This window comes from Denticeps clupeoides, chromosome 12, assembly GCF_900700375.1.
Source record: "Denticeps clupeoides chromosome 12, fDenClu1.1, whole genome shotgun sequence".
Lineage (NCBI taxonomy): Eukaryota > Metazoa > Chordata > Actinopteri > Clupeiformes > Denticipitidae > Denticeps > Denticeps clupeoides.
In genome coordinates, this window is record NC_041718.1 from 3,101,605 (window position 1) to 3,123,500 (window position 21,896).

The 21,896-nt window shown below is 44.2% G+C and overlaps 1 protein-coding gene across 10 annotated transcripts in view; it reads left to right on the forward strand.

Moving 5' to 3' along the window:
• grip2b (glutamate receptor interacting protein 2b) overlaps positions 1 to 21,896 on the forward strand; it is a 116,024-nt gene that overhangs the window by 41,052 nt on the left and 53,076 nt on the right. For 8 of the 10 annotated variants that reach the window (XM_028997877.1, XM_028997880.1, XM_028997873.1 and 5 more), the window contains exon 2: positions 17,603 to 17,683. In XM_028997877.1, the coding sequence (XP_028853710.1) occupies positions 17,603 to 17,683 (81 nt within the window). Of the gene's footprint in view, positions 1 to 4,874; positions 5,238 to 17,602; positions 17,684 to 21,896 lie in introns of those variants that run through there. The other 2 variants (XM_028997875.1, XM_028997876.1) reach the window with 2 other exon arrangements.

The window sequence follows — 21,896 nt, forward strand, 5'->3', positions numbered from 1 at the left end:
AATGCGTAGGATCTTATTGAAACCTAGGTATCTAGAGAACAATACATGCAAATGTCAGCAGTCTGAGCATCGACTCAACCAAAGAGTGGAAAACCAACATACTGTTTCTCCTGTCAGTGTTGCAGGTTTGTAGGGTTTGGCGAGTTCCACAAAATCAAGGAAGGATCCTTAACAGGCTGCATGCTAAGGACGCTACAGCGTGTTGCTATGGCCTATGGATTCTTTGATTTTTCTAAGGACCATGACGTTGGCACTTAAAACATTGGTATCTCTGAATATTTTATTTATGTGTCTATGTGTCTTTATGTGCATCTGGGTTTTGGAGCGTGCAAATATATGTTTGCCTTTTGCTGTGTGTGTGTGTGTGTGTGTGTGTGTGTGTGTGTGTGTGCACTTCAGAATGACTCCAGTGATCAAAGCTTTTCTCTCTGTCTTCTCTTCACTGCTTGATCTTTCATCCAGTCACTGCAGACTCTTGACACATCTGGTATGGTCCAGAAAAAAATAAACACTGTAAACCGTAAAATCCTTTACACACATGGTGAGGAGAAACCTTAAACAAGCTCTCTCAGGCTGTCAAAGGTAGATGTAGATTCGCCTTGTGGACAATCGTGGGCTGATTCAAAAATGGCAGCAGGCGATGTTGACTTGTGTCCCATAGCTTTTTTTTCCCAAGGGACATTCCTGTGTTTCTGTGGTCACCTACAGTACATTGTAGGGGAACAGAGATGGTACCGCATTCCACAGTCCATTAACATCCCCCCAAAGATAACCCTCACAGACCAGGGCAAGATGACCACTCTAAGGATTACAGAGTTCTCTCTCTGCTGATCTAAAGACAAGGAAAAATGGGCCGTAAACACCCAAGATGTCTCTTTCTCCAGCAGATTGGGGCAAACGTCATCTAGAGTTCCCGCTAGAACTTCTGGAGAACAAAATACTTTCTTTAATTCTCCTGGATGATTGGATACTTTTGGACATATCTAGTTAACTTCAGGTTTTGTAGTTATTGACAAGAATGTGGTATATACGTGTACTGTTTGGTGTCTCTGTAACCACAAAGCTGTAACCTGAGTGAAAGTGGAATGAGTGAATAGCGAAAGTGTAGTGCACAAGTCTCACTTTCTTATAATGAGCATCAAAATGAACTCATCTTAAACTAGCCCGCAGGCATGTGAGGGTTGCCAGAACTCAAAAAGGTTGCCAGGTACAAACAGTTGCACGGTCCACAAGAGTTCATCAAAATGTCGCGGCTGTAGGAGGGGCGGAGTTACCGACTTTTATTGGCTGTCAGAATTGACTCCAGCTGGCAACCTCACCTGGAGCCAATCCTGACATTATCAAGCCGAGCTGCATTATAAAACCATAGCCTTCTCCTAAAGTTTGTACTTGACAATCTGATTAAGGTCAAATTCGTCACTTTGACATTTATCAATTCATGAATTGATTCATAAGCATGATTTGTTTTGAATTGATCACGAATTGATTCATAACCTAACGTCATTCTTGTGATGTGTCTACAAATTGCTTATAGTTCTCCTGATGTTAATTGAGTTAATCTGGACAGAATATGTAAAATGGTGGTTATCCAAACCAGGTTAAAAGAATTGTCGTGGGACCACCAAACACAACAGGGCTTAAATCTGGGAGGTGATCATGATGAGTACAAAAGGTGTTCTGTGGAAAGAAAAAGGAAGGTCATCATTTCATTGTATTTTCCTTGGAGAACCAAAAAATATTAATAGATTCTTTGGTGAAAAACAGCTCAAGATCTTAGCACTTGGCATCCTAAGTGCACTTACTGTCACGACTACGGACTTACGGGGGAAGGAAGCGCAGAGGTCTGACATGTTGGGAAGGGTTTTTATTCATATATATAAACAAATACAAATAAACAATGGCGCGGTGGCCAAAAACGGGAAATAAAAGGGAAAAAACACAAACTAACCCGTAGGCGTGTGGCGATTGCCAGAACTCAAAACACATGAAACAAAACTAGGTCAAGTTCGTGTAGCGAGTTCACGAAAATGCCAGAGACCCAGAACGGGCGGAAACTTCCGGCATTTATGGGGCGTCAGGATTGGATCACCTTCTCGTCGCCCGCCCGTGCTTGGTCTTCTTGCCCCGGATCCTGACTGGCGCTGGATGTGGTGGAGGGGCAGAGTTCGATCCCTGGCTCAGGCTCTGGCCGATCAAACTCCGCCCTCAGTCTCTGCTGGAAGTCCCGAAAACTGCTGTCTGTCTCTCCCTGCTGCCAGAGGGCTGCGCTCCAGCCCCATGCTGACCCAAGCAGACACGAGAGGATGGTGGTGGTCTCGTCTGTGTCTGCTGCCCCACTGAAGGGTCCCGGGACAATTGGGCTGTCCCACACGGGGCTGGGCACGTCGCTGGAGATGGTGGTAGGTGTGTGGTGTGGAGGGGGGTGGACGTCTTCTCCAGCAGGTGTGGACACTGGTGCTGCGCTGCCATTTTGCTGGGGAACGTCCGGGCAGAGGGAATGCGGGTCGGCGACTGGAGCAGGAATGGAGGATTCCCTGCGAGGCAGTCCCGGCAGCGCAGTTGCTGGCTGGCGACCTCCCGTCGCCCTCTTCCACCAGCTTTCCTCACACTGCTGGGAGGGACGTGGGTTTCCACGGACCTCGTGACGATCCTGGATGGGCGCGATGGGCGGAGCCATCCCGGCACCGACTGCCCAAACGGCGTCATCCTGGTCGTCGTCCGTGTCCACCTCGTACCCCCGGAAGTCACATGGGTCATCACGGACGCCGCGATGATCTCGGACGCGCACGCTGGGCGGAGCCATCCCGGCAACGACCGCCCACCGAAAATCCACGTCATCATCGCTTTCGTCATCCGTGTCCTCCCACCGGTGCCTCCGAGGGTCGTCCACCCTGCGGACATCCTGGACCCATGGCGCGATAAGCTCCCATGGGCAGTACTCTGGCCATTCGGGCTGGAGGCTGCCCACCTCCTCGCTGGAGGAACGCCGCCGTTGTTGCCGCTTCTCACCCCCCTGGAAGTGACGTGGGTCCCCACGGACCTTGCGACGATCGCAGACTGGTGCGATGGGCGGAGCCCAACTCTCGTCTCCCGTGCTCTCGTCGTCGTCCGTGTCGTCCCAGTCCACGGGGAGCCTTGCCAGCAGAGCGCAGAGTTCTTGGCTCGACATGGCGAAGATCGTGGGGGTCGCATCTTCTGCGCTTGCTGCCCACGTCACTTCCTCGCTGCTGCCGACGCCAACGTCCTCGCTCCGCCCACTCACCCGCCGACGTTGTCGCTTCCGGGTTTCGCGGAGTTTCCCGGGGGTGACGTCATCACGCGGCGCCGCGTACCACGGCTTATCGGGGGTGACGTCATCACGCGGCGCCGCGTACCACGGCTTCTCGGGGAGAAAACGCTCCACCAGAACGGGCGGCGCGTCTCTCCCCTGGCGTCCGCGTTTTTTCTCCTCTGCTTTCCACCTCTGCGCTTTTGGGGGGGTCTCTGGCATTCTGTCACGACTACGGACTTACGGGGGAAGGAAGCGCAGAGGTCTGACATGTTGGGAAGGGTTTTTATTCATATATATAAACAAATACAAATAAACAATGGCGCGGTGGCCAAAAACGGGAAATAAAAGGGAAAAAACACAAACTAACCCGTAGGCGTGTGGCGATTGCCAGAACTCAAAACACATGAAACAAAACTAGGTCAAGTTCGTGTAGCGAGTTCACGAAAATGCCAGAGACCCAGAACGGGCGGAAACTTCCGGCATTTATGGGGCGTCAGGATTGGATTCAGGTGTGGAGCCCAGCTGAAGGCAATCCTGACACTTACTAGCATTCTAAGTACACTGTTAGGAATCTACAGTGCTTTAATGCTGCAGTATGGTTACTCAGTGAAATGTGTTTTTTTTTTTTTTAATTCAATCTACATCTATCTGTATGTAAATGTATTTTTGTTTTGATATAATAATGAGGAAATTACCTGTTTAAATGTAAGCATTTTCATGTCAATAAGCAATGTCTGGAGAGGGTTTTATGATCAGCAGATAAGAGGAGGGACATCAGGATGGGGTCTAGCGGGTAAGGACGTGGACCCGTAATCGGAAGGTTGCCTGTTAAATCCCGAGCCACCAAGGTGCCACTGAGGTCGTCTTGGTCAAAGCACCGTCCCCACACACTGCTCCCCGGTCACCTTTCATGGCTGCCCACTGCTCACCAAGGGTGATGGTAAAAAGCAGAGTTAAAAGTACTGTGTGCTTTGCTGCAGTGTTTCACAAGGACAATCATGTTCACTGCAGGTCTGCCATTCACTTCCTGCTGGGCTGGTTTACAAGGGAATTTCCATTTATACTTTTGTAAATACACTTTGAGTGTGTATGTTTGTGTGACTATAGTTCCTCAGTCTTTAATAAAATCCTTAGATTATTATTTTAGTTAGAATATCATATTTCTATTTTAAAAACCCTAACCCTATTAGAATAATTTCACAACATAAACTGAAACTGATAATGAAAGTCATGAATCATAAATGCTGGCTTAAGTAAAATGGAGGTACCACTCTGCTTTTTTTGCATCGGTTTGCATCAGTGAGCTTCTGTTAATGTTTGAATGGCAGTTGGATTTCAATTTATTATTTCGAAAAATTCTCTCCTGTTTTGTGTCGTGTTTGAGAAAACGACAGACCCCCATGCTTCTGACCTATTTTGCTGTTTTTTTTTTAGGGTGTGTGTCTGTGGGCAGGGATTTTGGTGATGAACCTGGGGGGAAATCATTCCCTGTTAGTGTAAATGGTTTGCTCATGCAGCTCCCTGCTAAATAAATAGAAATGAGCAAGGTTTACGTGTCTCTACATGCAAATCTCCAAAAATTTGCAGACAAGGCGGCACAGAAAAGGGATCTAAAAATTTAGGGCATCAAAAGTCCCTAAGGGTTTGAGCATACAGTTTGCATTTATTAATCGCAGAACGAGTGAGAGAGCGAGACAGAGGGAGGGAGAGAGATGAGTTAATAACACCGCTATGATGCTGTTATTTAAAAGGCACCATCGCCTGAATGGAACGCGCAGCTCTAGCTGACTGCATGCGTGTTTGATGGTGCAGCCATCGTACTGCTAAATTAAGAACTGTAAAAAAAAAAAAAAAAGAAAGGACAACACGGACCGGAATTCTGTTTATTGGGACTATTGCATGGTGGGAAGATACAAAGGGAACATGCTTTTTCTACAAGCCATTTTAAGGAGGAGGATCCACAAAGGTACTTGCAGAATGTGTTTACTGATAAAAGGTTGCAAGGTCCGAGTAAAGGCAGGTGATGCAGAGGAAAGCTGTAGAAGAAGGCATTTGGCTGACTGTGTGCAAGTACAAGGGAAAGTGATTGTTTTGTCAATGTGATGCAGAGCACATAATGAAATGTGTCCTGTGCATTTAACCCATCACCCTTTTGTGAGCAGTGGGCAACCATGAAAGGTGCCTGGGGAGCAGTGAGTGGGGACACCTCAGTGGCACCATGATGATTCAGCACCAGTTACGAGTCTTTTTCCTTAACCGGCAGGCCACTACTTAAGAGCTGTAATTGGGCCTACACAGTGACCAAGCTCGAGCTATTGAACACAATGCCGTCTAAAATCATGGAGAAGTCACTAAACTTATGTCCTGATGACTTAGTCTTGCTCTACAATACACACTTGCTGACACTGTAACGCGACAGTGCCCTTGATACAACAGGTGGCACCAATAGACTGATGCTTATTCACATGGAATATATAATTGAGTTGATGTCCTGCGTTGAATGCATGTCTTGCCACATACTTTAATTTCATTCGTTTGTGTGTTTTTGGCCATCGCATCGTGTTCGCTTTACATTCATGGCATTTGGCAGACGCCCTTATCCAGTGCGACTTACAACGTGCTTTCATGTTACCATCAATGAAGTATTCATTTCTGGTTCACTAGAACCACAACTATCGCTACAAATTTTTTAACTGTGAAGAGGAGGTGGACTGGAGGCTAGACATGGCTCACTTTCTGGCCGATGCGCCAGTGGTACCGCCACTGGGGAAGAAGTTTGGTCCTGTCTTTACAAGCCCACCACCCGAGTGCTCCCCAGCAGGGCCACAGCGCGTGGCCAGTGCCGTGATCGTCTGCCCATACCAGCCGGCACCAGTTCCGGGACCCAGATGGCACACCCCGCCTGCTTTCGTCTCTCCCCAGCAAGCAAGTAGCGTACAGCCAGCTCCACTACAGGCCCCCACTTGCGTGTATGTCAGCCAGCTGTGTGCCCCAGTCTCCACGGGGCTGACAGTAACAGCGTCGGCTCCATCTCCACAGGTCCCGTCTCCACCACTCTTGTCTCCGCCTTGTGTTGTTCCCGCAGGGAGTCCAGAGTCAGATGAACCCCTGTTCTATCTGTCTTTCTTTGTGTGTTTCTATATCTCCTGCTGGTGACATGCCCCCAGTGACATTGGCATCCGAAAGGATTCCGCTGACCCAGCTGCACCAGCCCAATGTGGCCCAAACCAGGATGGCCTGTGAGTTCCTCGGCCCAACCTGACGGGGCATGCAGAGTAAGGGCCGGCGGTTTTCTGGGCCTGTCTCCCTTTAACAAGTGCAAGGGGATGCTGCCATAGTGCCTGTGCGCTTGGAGCTGGAGGAGAAGAATCTGACCAACAACTGGAAAAACTGTAGCAGGACGGATGGACATTTTAATCCTTCTTTCTTATTTTTTTTCATTCATTTATTCACATTGATTCAACTCATTGTTATAATTTAATCAGGTCTTTATTGAGAACAACCATGAACAAACAATGTTGCTGACATGGTGTGAACACATCTGGGTCCAGAACGCATGGGCAAATCAGCGTCTTTACCACCTGAGAAAAGTTTACAGTCTTTTCAGGGATCCGAAGGTTTTTCTGCACAGTTTGTATGAGTTTGGTTCCTTTGTCACCTCATCCTTGTCCCAGGTTGAGAGAACCATGCCTGCATTGGGGCATGCCTGCTTCCTGCAAGCAGTGATGAGACAAGGTACAGCTGAACACACTGATGCAAAAGGGACCATCATGTCATTTCCCTGTCGCAAAACATCATCATACTCAAGGTCTGAGACGCCTACGCCACCTCCGCTGGTGTTTCTGCCTGGCCTCCGTGGAAGTTGCCCTTGAAGGGGTCGGGGGGCTGTGTCATGACTGAGGTGCAGCTGGGGCCACAGCGCCACTCAGCCTGGCAGCAGGGCTCTATTCATGGACAGCTGCTGCATTAACGTGCACCAAGTGACTTACCCAGTGTTTACGTTGGTTTCCCCTTTTTAGGCCTTTTTAGGTGTCCTTTTGTTGTCTTTGCGCTGCCACAAACCACAGCTACGGTTTACTTTTTTTCATTGCATCCACTGTAAAAATGGAAAACTGTCTGTGTTTAGGTGTGACAGATTTAGTTTAGCCACAGCTTTATAGCAGAGCTTTTAGCATTTCAATAGACTGTGCACTGTGTATACTGTTGTACTGACAATAAACTCCTCTCGAATCTTTGACAGAACTGTTTTTCCTCTGCCAGGTATTTTTATTCTGAAAACAGTTTCCCAAAACTAAAGCAGAGTCATTCAGTACATGTGCTCTTGTTGGGATTTAAAGCACCGCTGTCAAACTGAGAAACATGATGAGCCCTGAGAATGTGCTGTAGTTCAAATTCCGGGGAATTAGAGTTTTGTGACAAAATTACTGGCTGCAATATAGCACTGTTGAGCAACAAAGGAATAAGCTTGGCCCTGAAAAAAACAGCACTTGTGTTGCATATATGTTGAATGAACGTTATAAGATACACTTTGCTTTGTGACTTGGCCAGCAGTGGAAGACCCGCCTGCCCCATCCCTGTTTCATTGTGTGGGGTAATTAGGAGGCAGAAAGTCCTGCCAGCTCCATAAAAACCCAAGGTGATAGAAATTAATTAATTAATATAGTTTTTTTTATTCTGAATCATGCCACTCCTGAAATGACTACAGACTGCATGAATCAGCATATTTGTCAACTGGTTCAGAGAAAATGAAGATGGAACACTGAAGAAAATGAAATAGAAAAAAGTGCACTTTACAGTGATGTAGGCATCTGAGAGAGGCTGTAGAAGCAATATTCCTCAAGTTACCCATGGTACTAAACCCTAATAATGCATCAAACATATTGCTATAAAAGAGAACAGGGAGCATTAGTAGAAACAATTCCAAATGGAGACTTTGGGCACATTGGTGACATTTGAAATGAAATCTGCACAAACAGAGGCAGCAGAAAACCCACTTAACAGCTGTTTAGAACAGCACGAGTGGATTTTCACAGAGATGAAACGCAGACATACTGCATGTGATAATACAGCGATGCTACAGAACAAAACACATCCTGTCATGGCACGCAGCTCTAAAACACTTCTCTGCTGCATATTTCCTGGCACAAAATGAAAGAATCTTGTGCGTCCGGACAACTGGTTGAGCTCAGTGTGCTAATTGCAGTTTGCAGTAATTAGCGTGGATTTGTGTATCATTTTTACTTAGGACATTAGGAGATAGGAGAGAGCCAGGCCAGAATCAATTGGTCAAGAACTGAGTACCTTGTGTACTCTTTACCCCGGAGAAAAACCTTTCTGCAGGCTGGGTGTGTGTCATACCAAACATAACTGTGGCACCGCTATTGCAGATCAGTCTTAGAAGATGTAAAGCAAAGGGACATGGCATTCTTGGTTTAACCCTCTTTATTCATTTATCTTCATAGTTAAGTCACACAGCCCAGAATTGACTAAATAATCACGTTCATTAGTGACACTACAGTTCTCATCTCCAAAACCATTTTTTCTCAGTGCTGTAAAGTGTTTTTTCTTCATGTTTGTCGTTAAGGCAGATTAAACCCTATTTATCCGGCTGCCTTGGGCTTCAGAGGCCAACTACCTCCTGCAGAAAGTATCTGTTTATGTGTGTTGATGTTGAATATCTTTAAACATTATCTCAAATGCAGTGACTGTCACTGAGTAGCAGTAACACTCATGCATTCAATGGCAGGCAGCCTTTTGCTGGTATATTCTATACATCAACTACCAGTGTGTGATAGTGTGTGACAATAATATTGTCATTGTCAATAATATTCTGATTATAGATAGATTATCTAATTCAAAAAGTCAGACATTATATGGGTTAAAAACCCTGAACCCTTTTCAGAGATCACTGCTTGAAAATGACATTTTTGTATCATTATAAAGGCAACACAGAGAAGACTGCAGATTAGAGCAGAGGGGGAAAAAAATATTGTGTCACGACGGTGAGCTGACGGGGAAGGGAAGCGCAGAGGCGGGACATTCGGGAAACAAGGATTTATTAATAATAATAAATAAACACAAATAAACGTGGCTCGGTGGCCGAAAACAGTGGAACCTAACATGGTAAAAACACAAACGAGCCCGCAGGCGTGTGCCGATTGCCAGAACTCAAAACACAAGTACACCCTTGCAAAGTCAAGTTCACGCCAGAGTCCACAAAAATGCCGTCTCTGCAGAAGGGGCGGAGTTACAGACTTTTAACCGCTGTCAGAATTGACCTCAGCTGGCAACCTCACCTGGAGCCAATCCTGACAATTTGATACAATTACAAAGTTTTCCCACTTACAAATAGTGAAATCTGTCATTTTCATCATAGTTACACTGAAAGATATAGAATCTAAATAAAAAATCCAGAAAATCACATTGTATTATTTTTTGTTGTGTGCTCCGTGTGCTGTGCTGTGTATCACAATGACATTCACTTCACTAAAATTACAAGAACAGTTCAAGACCTGACAAGGACTGTCACGACTACGGACTTACGAGGGAAGGAAGCGCAGAGGTCTGACATACTGGGAAGGGGGTTTTATTATACAACAAATAAACAAACTCAAAGAAATACAAATAAACAATGGCGCGATGGCCAAAAACAGTTTAACATAAATCAAGAACTGAAACAAACCCGTAGGCGTGTGGCGATTGCCAGAACTCAAAACACATAAAACTAAACAAGGTCAAGTTCGTGTAGCGAGTTCACGAAAATGCCAGCGACCCCGAACGGGCGGAAACTTCCGGCATTTATGGGGCGTCAGAATTGGATTCCGGTGTGGAGCCCAGCTGCAGGCAATCCTGACAAGGACATTAGCTAGCAAGGCCACAAAGGAGCGAGAAAGATGACAAGTGTCAGTAAAGATATAAAAACAATATGTTAAAAAAACATCATTACACATTGTAAAGTACAAGAGACATGGGGGGTGTATATACAAGGGCATTGTAAATATAATAGACGCACTCACACACACACACTCACACACACACACACACACAAAACAGTGAGGGTGAAGGTTAAGGAGTGATGTCAGTGATCTGGTGCATTAAGAGTTCTGGCTGGCCACGAGCAGAAGCTATTCTTCAGTCTATTGGTTTGGCATGTGATGGATCTGAGCCTTTTTCCAGAGGCCTGGGGGTGGGGTGGAAACATCATGCTCTCTGTGTGTGCTTTTGTCCTGCAAGATCGTGCCAAATTCTTATTTCCCCCACTGTGTGTTACTGTGTCAGAGAAAAAAAAAGGGTCACATAAAAAGAGTAATTTAACCATCTGAAATGAGCTACGTGAGGTACATATAGGTGAAAAAGGGAGGGCAGGATGCCAGCCCACCACAGGGTACACACACACACATACCAGTCACTCACACACTCACACCCATGTCAATTTAGAGTCACAAAGGCTTTTTTGACAGTGGGAGGAAACCAGAGAGCCTGGAGGAAACTTGCACCAGCATGGGGAGAACATGTAAACTCTGCCCACATGAGGTCAGAGACTGGACTCAAACTACACAACCTTGGAGGCATGACACCAATTCACTAACCGCCACGGCACGGTTAAAATTCCAATAACATTTTAAAAAGGTAAAAACTGGGGCATGTTTGCTCATAATGCATTATAAAACAATTAAACAATGCAATAAGAATCAATAGAAAAGATGGAATGTGCTTTGTTCTGTACTTCGCTTCTCATATATAATAATTCAAAAGCTGTAGTCTTCAGTGGATTAATAGCAGTTTTCTAATGCTGCATGTGCGGTTATGCAAAGAACAGTGCATTTGATAATCTCCTCATGTTCAGGCTGACAGCTAAAATGTGCTTGACTTATTTCCATTTAATACCTGACATGGCGGTTTCATTTAAAAAAATAATACCCAAAATCCACTGGCTCTGCAGTGGCAGGAGATAACTCTGACGTTGAGAACATTGCTGGCGGGGTGGGGGGTGGACGTTGCTACGTGGCCTCATTATGTCAAGACTTTATGTGGCATGCAGAGAAAAAGCAAGAGAGACACTCTGCAACTCCCGTCATTTTGGGATTGAAGGAGAGCAGCTTTTGGGGGAGCTAATTTGCATTTCAAGTGTAGTTTCTCTCCATAACAACAAAGAGAGAGAAAGCGTCTGTGAACAGACTAGAGAGCCCTTCAGATTAGGAGTACACTTGTTTCAGTGTCCAAGGGGAGTGAGACGCGACCATTCACAAACAACACGATCCTAAAATATCTGCTCTATGCCCCGATTCCCAACAGTTGCTGCCGTTCCAAGATCTCTTTCCATCTGTCTCACTTCCTTTGAGCATGATATCCCAAGAATGGTTTGTTTGCTCGGAACAAAAGGGTCAAGGCCACTGTGACAGTGAAGTACATTTAGTTACCCAAGAACACCTTGAGGGAACCGCTTCAATTATTATACAAACGTTATCTCAAACAAGAATATGTCATTTGGAATTTGGTGGTTAAAGGCTTATAAGCAACAGCTTGAAGCACTTTCTTGAAATTTGGCATTCTTACACTACAGGACAGAGCGGCTGCTGATTTATGCTGATGTGATGTAAGGATGATGGTAATGGAGAGTTGCGGGTTGACTGCACAATCAACCAGGCTGATTTTCATGCATTTAGTAGCAAACCGCAGCATCTGATAGGCCACATGGTAAATTAATAATACAAGTGCATATTTTCCCTGCTGCATTTGTCAGTGTGTATTAAGAATGTGTTTTTTTTTCTTCTTGCAAATGCAAGGCCATTCAGAATGTTAACTGAGAAGTGAATATTCATTATTACAGCTTGGGCACAAAAAAGGGGCAAATGTTAATTTATAATGCAATTTACTTGCACCCCTTTGACAAAGACTGATATTCATCAGTAGGTGGCAGCATGGGCCACACAACTCCATGCTGCATGGTGCATTTATTAAATCATTCAACATCCAGGCATGTCTGGAATCCTGACCATGATTATGTCGTTATGACCATGCATCACATAATGACTGTGCAGAAGTATGAATCAGGAATAAAATATGTTGTTTACTCTCCCTGATCTCCAGCCTTCCGTCCTTTTCATTTCCCACTGCCTCTTTCGCTCTCATCTTTACACAGTCAGAATACTGAATATATTTTTTTATGGATGACTGTGAAGTGCGTCATCTAATGAATAATCCCCACTACTTCAAATGACTTTGCCACAGTCTGGGAATTGTTAGTGGGTGGTTGAAGTGGAGCATTAGCACATGAAATCTGCAGAATTGGATCTCCCAGATCACGTCAGAGCTATCCTGTGGAATGGAAAGCTCTCATATACTTTTTAAAAAGGCCCTTCAGAGCAATTGCATTGTGCTCTGCAGCTCAGAGGCGCTGTGAGTAATGTGTGAAGCTGTGAAACACACGACCTCAGATTATTCTGATATTGATGATATTTGCTTTGTATATTTGTACTCCATATGGATATTAAACAGAATCTTGGAAATAATGGGTCATGGGTGAGTGTTTTATTTTGGCAACGTGGAGTCACAAATCCACGCCATTACCTAAATGGGTGGGATCATTATTTTAGATGAGCAAGTTTTCAATATTTCTCATAATCCAAGAATATTTTTCTTCCCTTTATGATATGTAACCCTAGAAAAAAACATCGCTGAATACTCAACAAGTAGAGGCCGTCGGCATCTGTCCAGTCACAGCAGCTTGTTGTGGTGGCACCTCACAAGCCGCTCTACCAAATACAAATGTTCGCTGTTGTCAGTGGTGCGCTGGATGGAAAACTGGACAGGTCAGAGTTGGTTTAAGCGCCACATATATTCAAATTATTTAGGCAGTACACCATAAAATATTTTTAAGAGTACTCTACAGTGTATATTATGCATAAGTTATAGTGAAAAAGTTAATTTAATGGCACAAATTAGTATTATTTTATACTGTGTAAAGTAATTTACAAAATTCAATACAGTTAGATAATTTAAGTTTTTTTACTGTAGATTTTTTACATTCATTTTCTGACATTTTATTACATTGTAACCTGAGCTTTTATCAGGGAGGTGTCCACTGATTCGGTAGGATCAGGCTCCCTGACAGGTGAATCTGGAGAAGTAGGTGTTTGTGGGGAATGTGACTGGGAGGGAACAGTAAGCATGTGCCGTCTATTCCTCCACAGCCGTCCTTGATCTGTCTGGACCATGTAGTAGCCGTGTGTGGTCTCATTATCCACCCTGACTCGCCATCAAGCTTAAGAGCTTTGCTCTTCTCTGGGCTGAGAAGTGGAAGCATTCTGGCTCCACGAAGCTTGTTGTAGGCATGCCTCAGTGCTAGCGTCAGCTTTTCGCCTCACCCCTCACTATTGGGCTGAGGATAATAAGAACTATAGGTAATGTGCTTAAGGTCTGAAAACTGCCCACCCGAGACTCTCCTAACAGTGGAAACATTGTAAGGTATTGCATGAAGCAAATCATTATGGGATTTATCATCAGAAGGTCAAATTCTGTGGCCTGAACTGTGCACTGAATTTTCTCAACCCTTCTCACTCCACCCATGGCCAATATAACGCTGCGGGACAAAAAAATAGATTCCATGAACTGAAGTCATATTGCTGACCTCTGTACGAGTGTGGAATATTCCAGAGCACCAGGCCTGTTGAGGCTGTTTTCACATTCTGATTACAGACTATGAATTATGTTGCATTCCTCTTACATCCTTTTTTCTTTTAAACAGCTTTCACTACAACTCTATTAAGGAAAAATGTGTGGGAAACGTGTTTTCTGAATATCACTAGTTTTTGGTATTCGTCTGCCACAAGCAGGAATGGCATCTAGACACATTGCTCAGGAGGGACCAGACCAAGCAATATTCCAATCTTGACAGATTGAGGAATTTTCATGCTCAGTATGAAACGTAGACTTGAATCAGTCTTTTTTTGAAGAAGGAGAGAGTGACAGATGTTCTCTCAAATGTTCTCTCTACTGAAAATGAACACATCAGACCTAATGCTGAAACTGTATTTCATGCCACATGCAAAGGCTGGAATGTGTGTGCGTGTGAATCCAGGACTCTTTTTAAAGTGATTGTCATTGTGAAACACTGCAGCATAGCACACGGTGACACAACAAAATGTCTCCTCTGCTTTCAACCATCACCCTTAGTGAGCAGTGAGCAGCCAGGACAGGCGCCCGGGGAGCAGTGTGTGTGGGCGGTACCTTGCTCAGTGGCACCTTGGTGGAACGGGATTTGAACCGGCAACCTTCTGATTTAGGGGCCGCTTCCTTAAAAGGCGAAAGATTTGTACGTGATGAAGAGAAGCCCAAGCGACTTGCAGATAAACAACATGATGTGTGGGTGTAGAACAGAGCTTTGGTAAGTGCTGCTGTGTATACAAAAGCTTTTACATAACACCAATCTCTGAGACTTGAATGTCATTTGTACACCAGATGGAATTTACATTGTAATTAGTGTTTTAATTAGTATACATTATCTTGCACTCTGCTGTAATGAGCATATGGACCAGCATCTCCACTGCACATTCAGCACCAGCTTGTGTGAATGATGTCCTGCAGCTATGAGCAGAGGGATAAGAGCAACATAGCAATAAGAAGAATGCAGTCATTAAAGTAATGACTAGGATACTGATTTCAATTAGTCCCCTGTATATAGAAATAAATATATTTCTTTTACTTATAAGAAATGTTTATATATGTTTTATTGCCTCTCACTCTTTTACTTCACAGAAAAGGCCCCTAGGTCTGCATTGTTATTGACAATTGATATCTGATATCTGAAGTAGATTTGTCACAAACATGTGACATGCAGAAAGGAGAATGCATATGCTTGACTCAAATAAAAATATTTTAATAAACATTTGGGCCTACACAAAACATGCACACATGACCCAATGTTGGAATGATGGTGGGCAGAACAAGGATGAAACATGACATGGGTGGATTTGTACAAATGACTACGGATGGGAATAATTCGGGTAATAAGGGAACCATGAGACAAGGAAATTCAGGAATCTTTCTGGAGTCCCGATCCATTAAGCCCAATTGGTGCCAGCTGCAATGGATCAGGACTCCATCAGCATGGGCACCTGCTGTGACATACCCATGGCCTGTAGGGGCTGTAGGGTGGTAGTAGCGTAGTGGGTAACTCACTCACCTTCCACTTACTACCATTGTGTTCCTGAGCAAGACACTTAACCCTAAGTGTCTCCTGATTGTAAGGTGCTCTGGATAAGGGCGTCTGATAAATGCTGTAAATGTAATTGTAATGTAAATGCCTTGGGGCATTACAGTCTCTATAGCGTGGTGATATTATATTGTATTTAGTTTCCTTGTCATAAACAACGAGCCATAAAAGTAGCCTTTTTAATGCTTTATTAAACATTAAAGTATTAATATTTAATCTTAGCCTCTGTTTTAAAATTCTTTTATTTATTTTTTTTAAGTCACTGAATGGCTTGACTGCAGCCTATTCAACAGAGCTACTGCAATTTTACACTCCACCCTGTTCTCTCAGGTCTTATAGACCAGGGACTATTTTTTGAAAACTCACTGTCACACCCTGGCACTTCTTAAATACGGCCTAAATGTTTTCTGTTTTATTCGACCTCTTGTATCTTGTATCTTTACATTTTGAACATTTTGTCCATGTTTCCCATGTCCCTGGCAATTTCATTTTTGATTTTAATGTACAGCCCTTCGGTCAGCTCCTTTGTTGTTTTAAAGTGCCTCATAAATGAAAATTGAATGGTATTATAATGTTGATTTGCTTTCATAATATAATGGAGTGAGTTTTGGTATTGTTGGAGCCCTATTTAATTATCGATTGCCGAACTAGCATTACACAGAATGGAAACACAGGAGGTGGTTGTGGATGAGCGAATGAGTTTATTAGGTGATCATCCTACCCATTACCAATCACTATGTGTCACCAGAAAGGAGGGTTAAATGATTATGTTAAATTATTATATGTATTATTATAATTATCAAGTGATTAATTACAAAACTAGACCAAACTAAAACAATGAAGCCCTTAAAGCTCTGATTGATCTTCGGTCCGTGGCTCTTGCCTCTCTCGTGAAGAAAGCCATGGAGAGGGTGGTAAATTACCACATCATCAGAAGCACCAACTTACAGACCCCACCTGACCCTCTTCAGTTTGCATGTTGCTCAGACAGAGGTGACAATGATGCAAAATCATTCATCATAGACACCATGCAGAAGCATCTGGAGCAAAAAAACAAGACTCTTGTTTGCTGATTCTCCTCAGCTTTCAACACTCTGCAACCCCTCATCCTGGCTAATAAACTGTCCAGAGGAAAGTTGGAGGGACAATCCTGTGGTTATTGGACTTTCTAGATAAAACTGTCACCTTGTGAAGTACACTGACGACTCAGTCCTCCTGTCCCTGCTGCCAGCCCTCTCACACAATGGTCCAGTTAGGCAGGAGTTTGTGAACTGAACATCAGTAAAACAAAGGAGATAGTGGTGACCTTCAGACGGACCTGGCTGCAGTAGTTACCACCTTCATCCACGGCAAGCCAGTGGAGCTAGTTGAGGGCACCATCTTCGACCCCCTGCTGAAGTTCTCCTCCAACACAGAGGAGGTTCTCAGAAATTGCCATCAGCAGCAAAACCTACTTTGGAGTCAGAAAAGACATTTTTACTGACTTTTTACTTAAGATTCATAAGATCATAAGATTCTCCGTCATCTGCTGGTTCCATTCCACCAGTACACAGAACAGAAATCGGTTACAGAGCACTGTCAGCGTTGCTCCAAGAGTATTGGACTGACTGTGAGATCCTCGTCACACATCTGTGACCGGCAGACATGCAAGCTGACACTCAAGATCATTAGAGACCCCTCACACCGCTGAACTCTGGGTTCGGCGACAAATAAAGTTCTTTTCTTTAAATTACATAACATGCAAGATCTACAAGACACAACAATGATCATTCACAATGTTCTCATAGTTTGCTGTTTAATCTCAACATAAGTCTGTTTGATTTTAGAGGCATATACTCACATTCTCTAGGTCAGTTATTCTGAGTTTCAGTTATTATTTGTTTCAAAGCGGTTATCAGAGACACAGGCAGATTATTCTACATAACCAAGTCAACAGTACATAGGACAACACTGAAAATTCAGAAATTCCAGTGTACTGAATCACCAGGGAGCAGAAATCCTGTAACACCTAGGTTCAAGTCAGAAGGAGGGGATTATTGATCATCATTTATTCCTCATGAATAGATCATGACACTGTCGTGTGATCATAATCTGTCATGTTTTGGTACTTCTTTCAGATGATGGGCCCTACTCAAAAGGCAACAAGGACTCAGCAGGGACAGAAAACTCACTCACCTCGAGAAGACAGAGCATTCCAGGTACACCTAAAGTCTATCCGTCTCCATTTGTATCCAGGGCTGCCAACTCACGCAATTAAGTATGAGGCACAATTGCACAACATATTCACATTTATTAAACAAACCAAAAACTCAAATGAAAGCCTATAAAGTAGAAATAATACAAGGTGTAGGCTGTAAGGGAACACAGAGGAATGACTATACGACTATACGAAACAACAACACAGTGCATTACTTAAAGAATTAGTTAACACATGAGGGTAATCAACATCCTAAAGCTGTGGAGCAGAGCTGCACATCTTTCAGGAGGAACGAAAGGTTCTGGTTTACTGAGGGAGATTAGTGAGACACAGAGGAGAGCTGCCTATAAAAGTGCGTGGGCATTCACGGGAAAGAGGTCATCAACACGTCCTGTTTGGTGCGAATAGGAAGTTGTGTCACAGCTGTCGGACCTTCTCTCCTTCGGCTCACTTGTGTTGAGATTGAACCAGGCAAAGGCCTTGCCCTTGTCGTCCGACATGTCTGCCAATATGGAGACGGAAGCCCTTCCCTCATCTGAGGTCTATCCGTGTCAAGCGGACAGTTGCCCAGGTTGGCGGCTTGCCACAAACCTCCTCGTGGTCCTCGTGAAGCTGTTGAAGCATCGGGTCATGTGTAGCAATGGTTTAAGAACATCACCTGCTGGCGGACAGCCCAGCTTGTCTGTGGCAGTGTTCGCAAGCCGCCTGCACTTGCTTAAGTGCCTGCTTAGTGTGTGCATATCTGAGACAGTCGGGGTACGTGGGATCGCTTGCGGCGATGGTGAAGCAGCTGCTGGGGGAGGTGCGCAACGGGCCCTTCAACTTCTTATTAGAGGCCTTCTGTCGAAGCATCACTGGTGAGTGAGGCTCGATGAAGGTGAAAAAGACTGAATTAGTAATTTGAAAATTAAAGATAAGTATGCAATCCGAGCACGAGAAAGGTAGCAGTTCGAGTTTTAGCTTGTTCTTTGTACTGTAAAGTTGAAGATCCAAACTCTTGCTCATAGGTACTCACGTGGGCTCACGTGGGCAAGTGAGCAAAGAGGTGAAGATTGAGGGACGGGATGGGTGCAGGGAGCATTTTATTAAGAAGAGGTGGGGCTTTCCGCTGCACAATCCGGCCAAGCCTGAAGGCCTTCAGCAAATATCCACTCAAGGGCATGTCCCATAGTGAGATGTTGAGCGTATTGACCAAACGAGAACTGCTTTATCGCTGTATCATGTGCATGGCTCTATTCAAGTTATCCCATAGCATTTCAATTGGGTTGAGGTCTGGGGTCTGGCTTTAAAAGGCTGAATCTACTATTCTGTTTTGGACTTGCCTTGATGTTGTAGGTCATTGTCCTGTTGCATTGTTTAACTTCTACAGAGTTTCAGCAGCTGTACAGACAATCTCACTCTACACCTCAATGACTGTAAGGCCCTCGTACAGCAAAGCAGTATTCATACGGTTGGGATGAAGTTTTCATGGGGATATGCAGTGCCTTTTTTACACCACATGTAAAGAGTTTCATCAGTCAACAGAACATTTTGCCAATAACCCTGTGGAGTCTCAGAATGGCCTTTCACAGTCTTCAGGCGTGCCGCAATGATCTTTTTTGTAAGCAGACCCCCTGCTTTTTCAATGTTTATGTTATGTTAACCAGTTCCAATGGTGCCTTCAAATCTTTGGATGTCACCCTGGGTTGTTCCTTTACCACGTTGATGTGGCAGTGGTTGGCCTAAACAGATCTGTAATTGGAAGGTTGTCGGTTCAAGTCCCGAGGTGACAAGCACTGAGTTCCCGTTGTTCCCTGGATGTGCACCACACACTGCTACACCGGGCACCTGTCATGGCTGCCCACTGTTCACAAAAGGCTGAAATATACTTGCTGTTAACTACATACGTACGTATGCACAGCGACATTCCGTAGCCTGCATCTTTTGGATCAGTTTTTGTGCATGTACTCAAAAATGTACGGAACGCATACAGAGATGCAATACCTGCATAATTGTATAGGGGCAGTGTTTTGCGAGATCTGCACTCAACAGATGACGATTTTAAAATACAGTTATTTTTTGATTTGCAACCCCAACACTGACCCCTGAGTATGGAGTACACACTACATATTATGACGCACAGTACAGACGCAAGTATATTAGCACAAACGTTAACAACGCAACTCTGTACGGATATGCATACGTAGCTCACAGCTCGCCTGGTCCCTCCATCTCTGAAGGTACTAGGAAGACACTCATCTAGACTCTTCTCTATCTGGGCCCCTCGATGGTGGAATGAACTTCCCCTTGAGGTCAGAAAAACTCAGTCACTGAACACGTTCAAACGGCAGCTAAAGACCTTCCTCTTTAGAGAATACTTAGATTAACTTGTAACCTTCTTATTGTCGGATTTATGTATAGAAACTACAACAGAGTGAATAAAAAAGAATATATTCATAGTTGGGGGTCCTAGTGAATATGAATTGATCACTTCATTGATTGTAACATGGAAGAACGTTTTAACTCACTCTGGATAAGGGCATCTGCCAAATGCTTTAACTGTAAATTTAAATACAGTAACAACATCCAAGGGCCTGGACTAGATTGGATTTTATCAGATATTTTTCTGCAGGCCATTTACCAGACTCTCCAGGGTCTTCCGATCCTGCATGAGATTTTAATCACAGGCCGGGAGTGTACCCAACACCTGAAAAACCTGGATATCGAAATGAAAGCTGTCACTTACAGTTACGTGTGGTGGCCAGGAATCTATACTCAAACAGAACAAGTCACAAAGATGTCTGTCCTGTCAGCTTATGCAAAAAGTAAGAAGACCTTAACCACTCCAGTGGTGGACTTGGCCATTGCAGAGGATCCATATTGGTTTTGCTGGTCTTTTCCAATGCCATATGTTCATCCTAGATGCAGTTGAAGTGTCAGGATCCGGTGCTGCAGGTCCAGGATTCGGACTGGAGTTTAATGTTCATCCTGTGCTATTATGTTTCCTGATTGTTTTCACCCCTATCTACCTATATAAAGCTGCCCTGTTCAACCACTCCAATTTGATGTTACCTGGCAGAAAGAGGCATGGCACAGTAGAGGTTAAAAATGAACAGTTTCTAATTTATTAACACCGGTAAATAATTATTGTAGTTACATGTGAATATTGAATGTAAAAAGCTACCAAGGTTACAGAGAAAATAAAAATGAGAAGAAAGAGTAAAGAGGGAGAAGAGAAAGAGAGGGGGAGAGAAAGACTCAGAAACCTTCCGGCTTCCGATGGAAAACCCCCTGAGCAAGAATATTTATAGGGTGGTAGTAGCCTAGTGGGTAACACACTCGCCTATGAACCAGAAGACCCGGGTTCAAATCCCACTTACTACCATTGTGTCCCTGAGCAAGACACTTAACCCTAAGTTGCTCCAGGGAGACTGTCTCTGTAAATACTGATTGTAAGTCGCTCTGGATAAGGGCGTCTGATAAATGCCATAAATGTAAATGTATGTAAATGTAAGAAAGCTCAGAGAGTCCCTTTTTCCACATGTGAGCAGACCTTTATACCCCTGGCCTTCAGGAAGTTGTCACTGGCCTACAGGAAGTTGTCACTGACCAATCAGAACCTGTTGTTTCTGATGTCACGCCCCCGGTGCCTCACATTTGGGAAAGACAAAGAGGGTGGACGGTCCTGACGGCTGATACTTCACACGTTGCCGTCAGACAAAAGGCATGTAAAACAGGGGTGCCGAATCTTCACCCACGACTGTCGACGACAAAAGGCATGTTAAACAGGGGTGTTGAATCTTCACCCACAACCGTCGACACAAGAATGTCACACCTCCCCCTGCAGACATCTGTTATGCAAGGCAAAAGCAGGCTCCCGTGATGTCCATTCTTACATCCCCTAATACTGTATCTAAAGTCTCTTTCCAAAATGTAGCCTTGGTGCAGAATTACTGCCACTTTGATCCAGTCCCACAATGAGATTTTGCCAGGACACGGCGTTTCAGTATCTTTAAATGCAAACAAGGAGGAGAGAGGCCTGTACAAGTGATCGGGCATTCATGGAAATTATGTCATTAACAACATTCACCAACCACAATGTTTGGTGCAAACAGGAAGTTGTGTGTTTTTTTCACGGAACGAAAAACATGTTCATTTGTGTTTATTTTTACATCCAATCACTGAGCAACTGCAATGCTTCTCATGTTTTCAAGCCAGGAAAGTTGGTGGAGTTA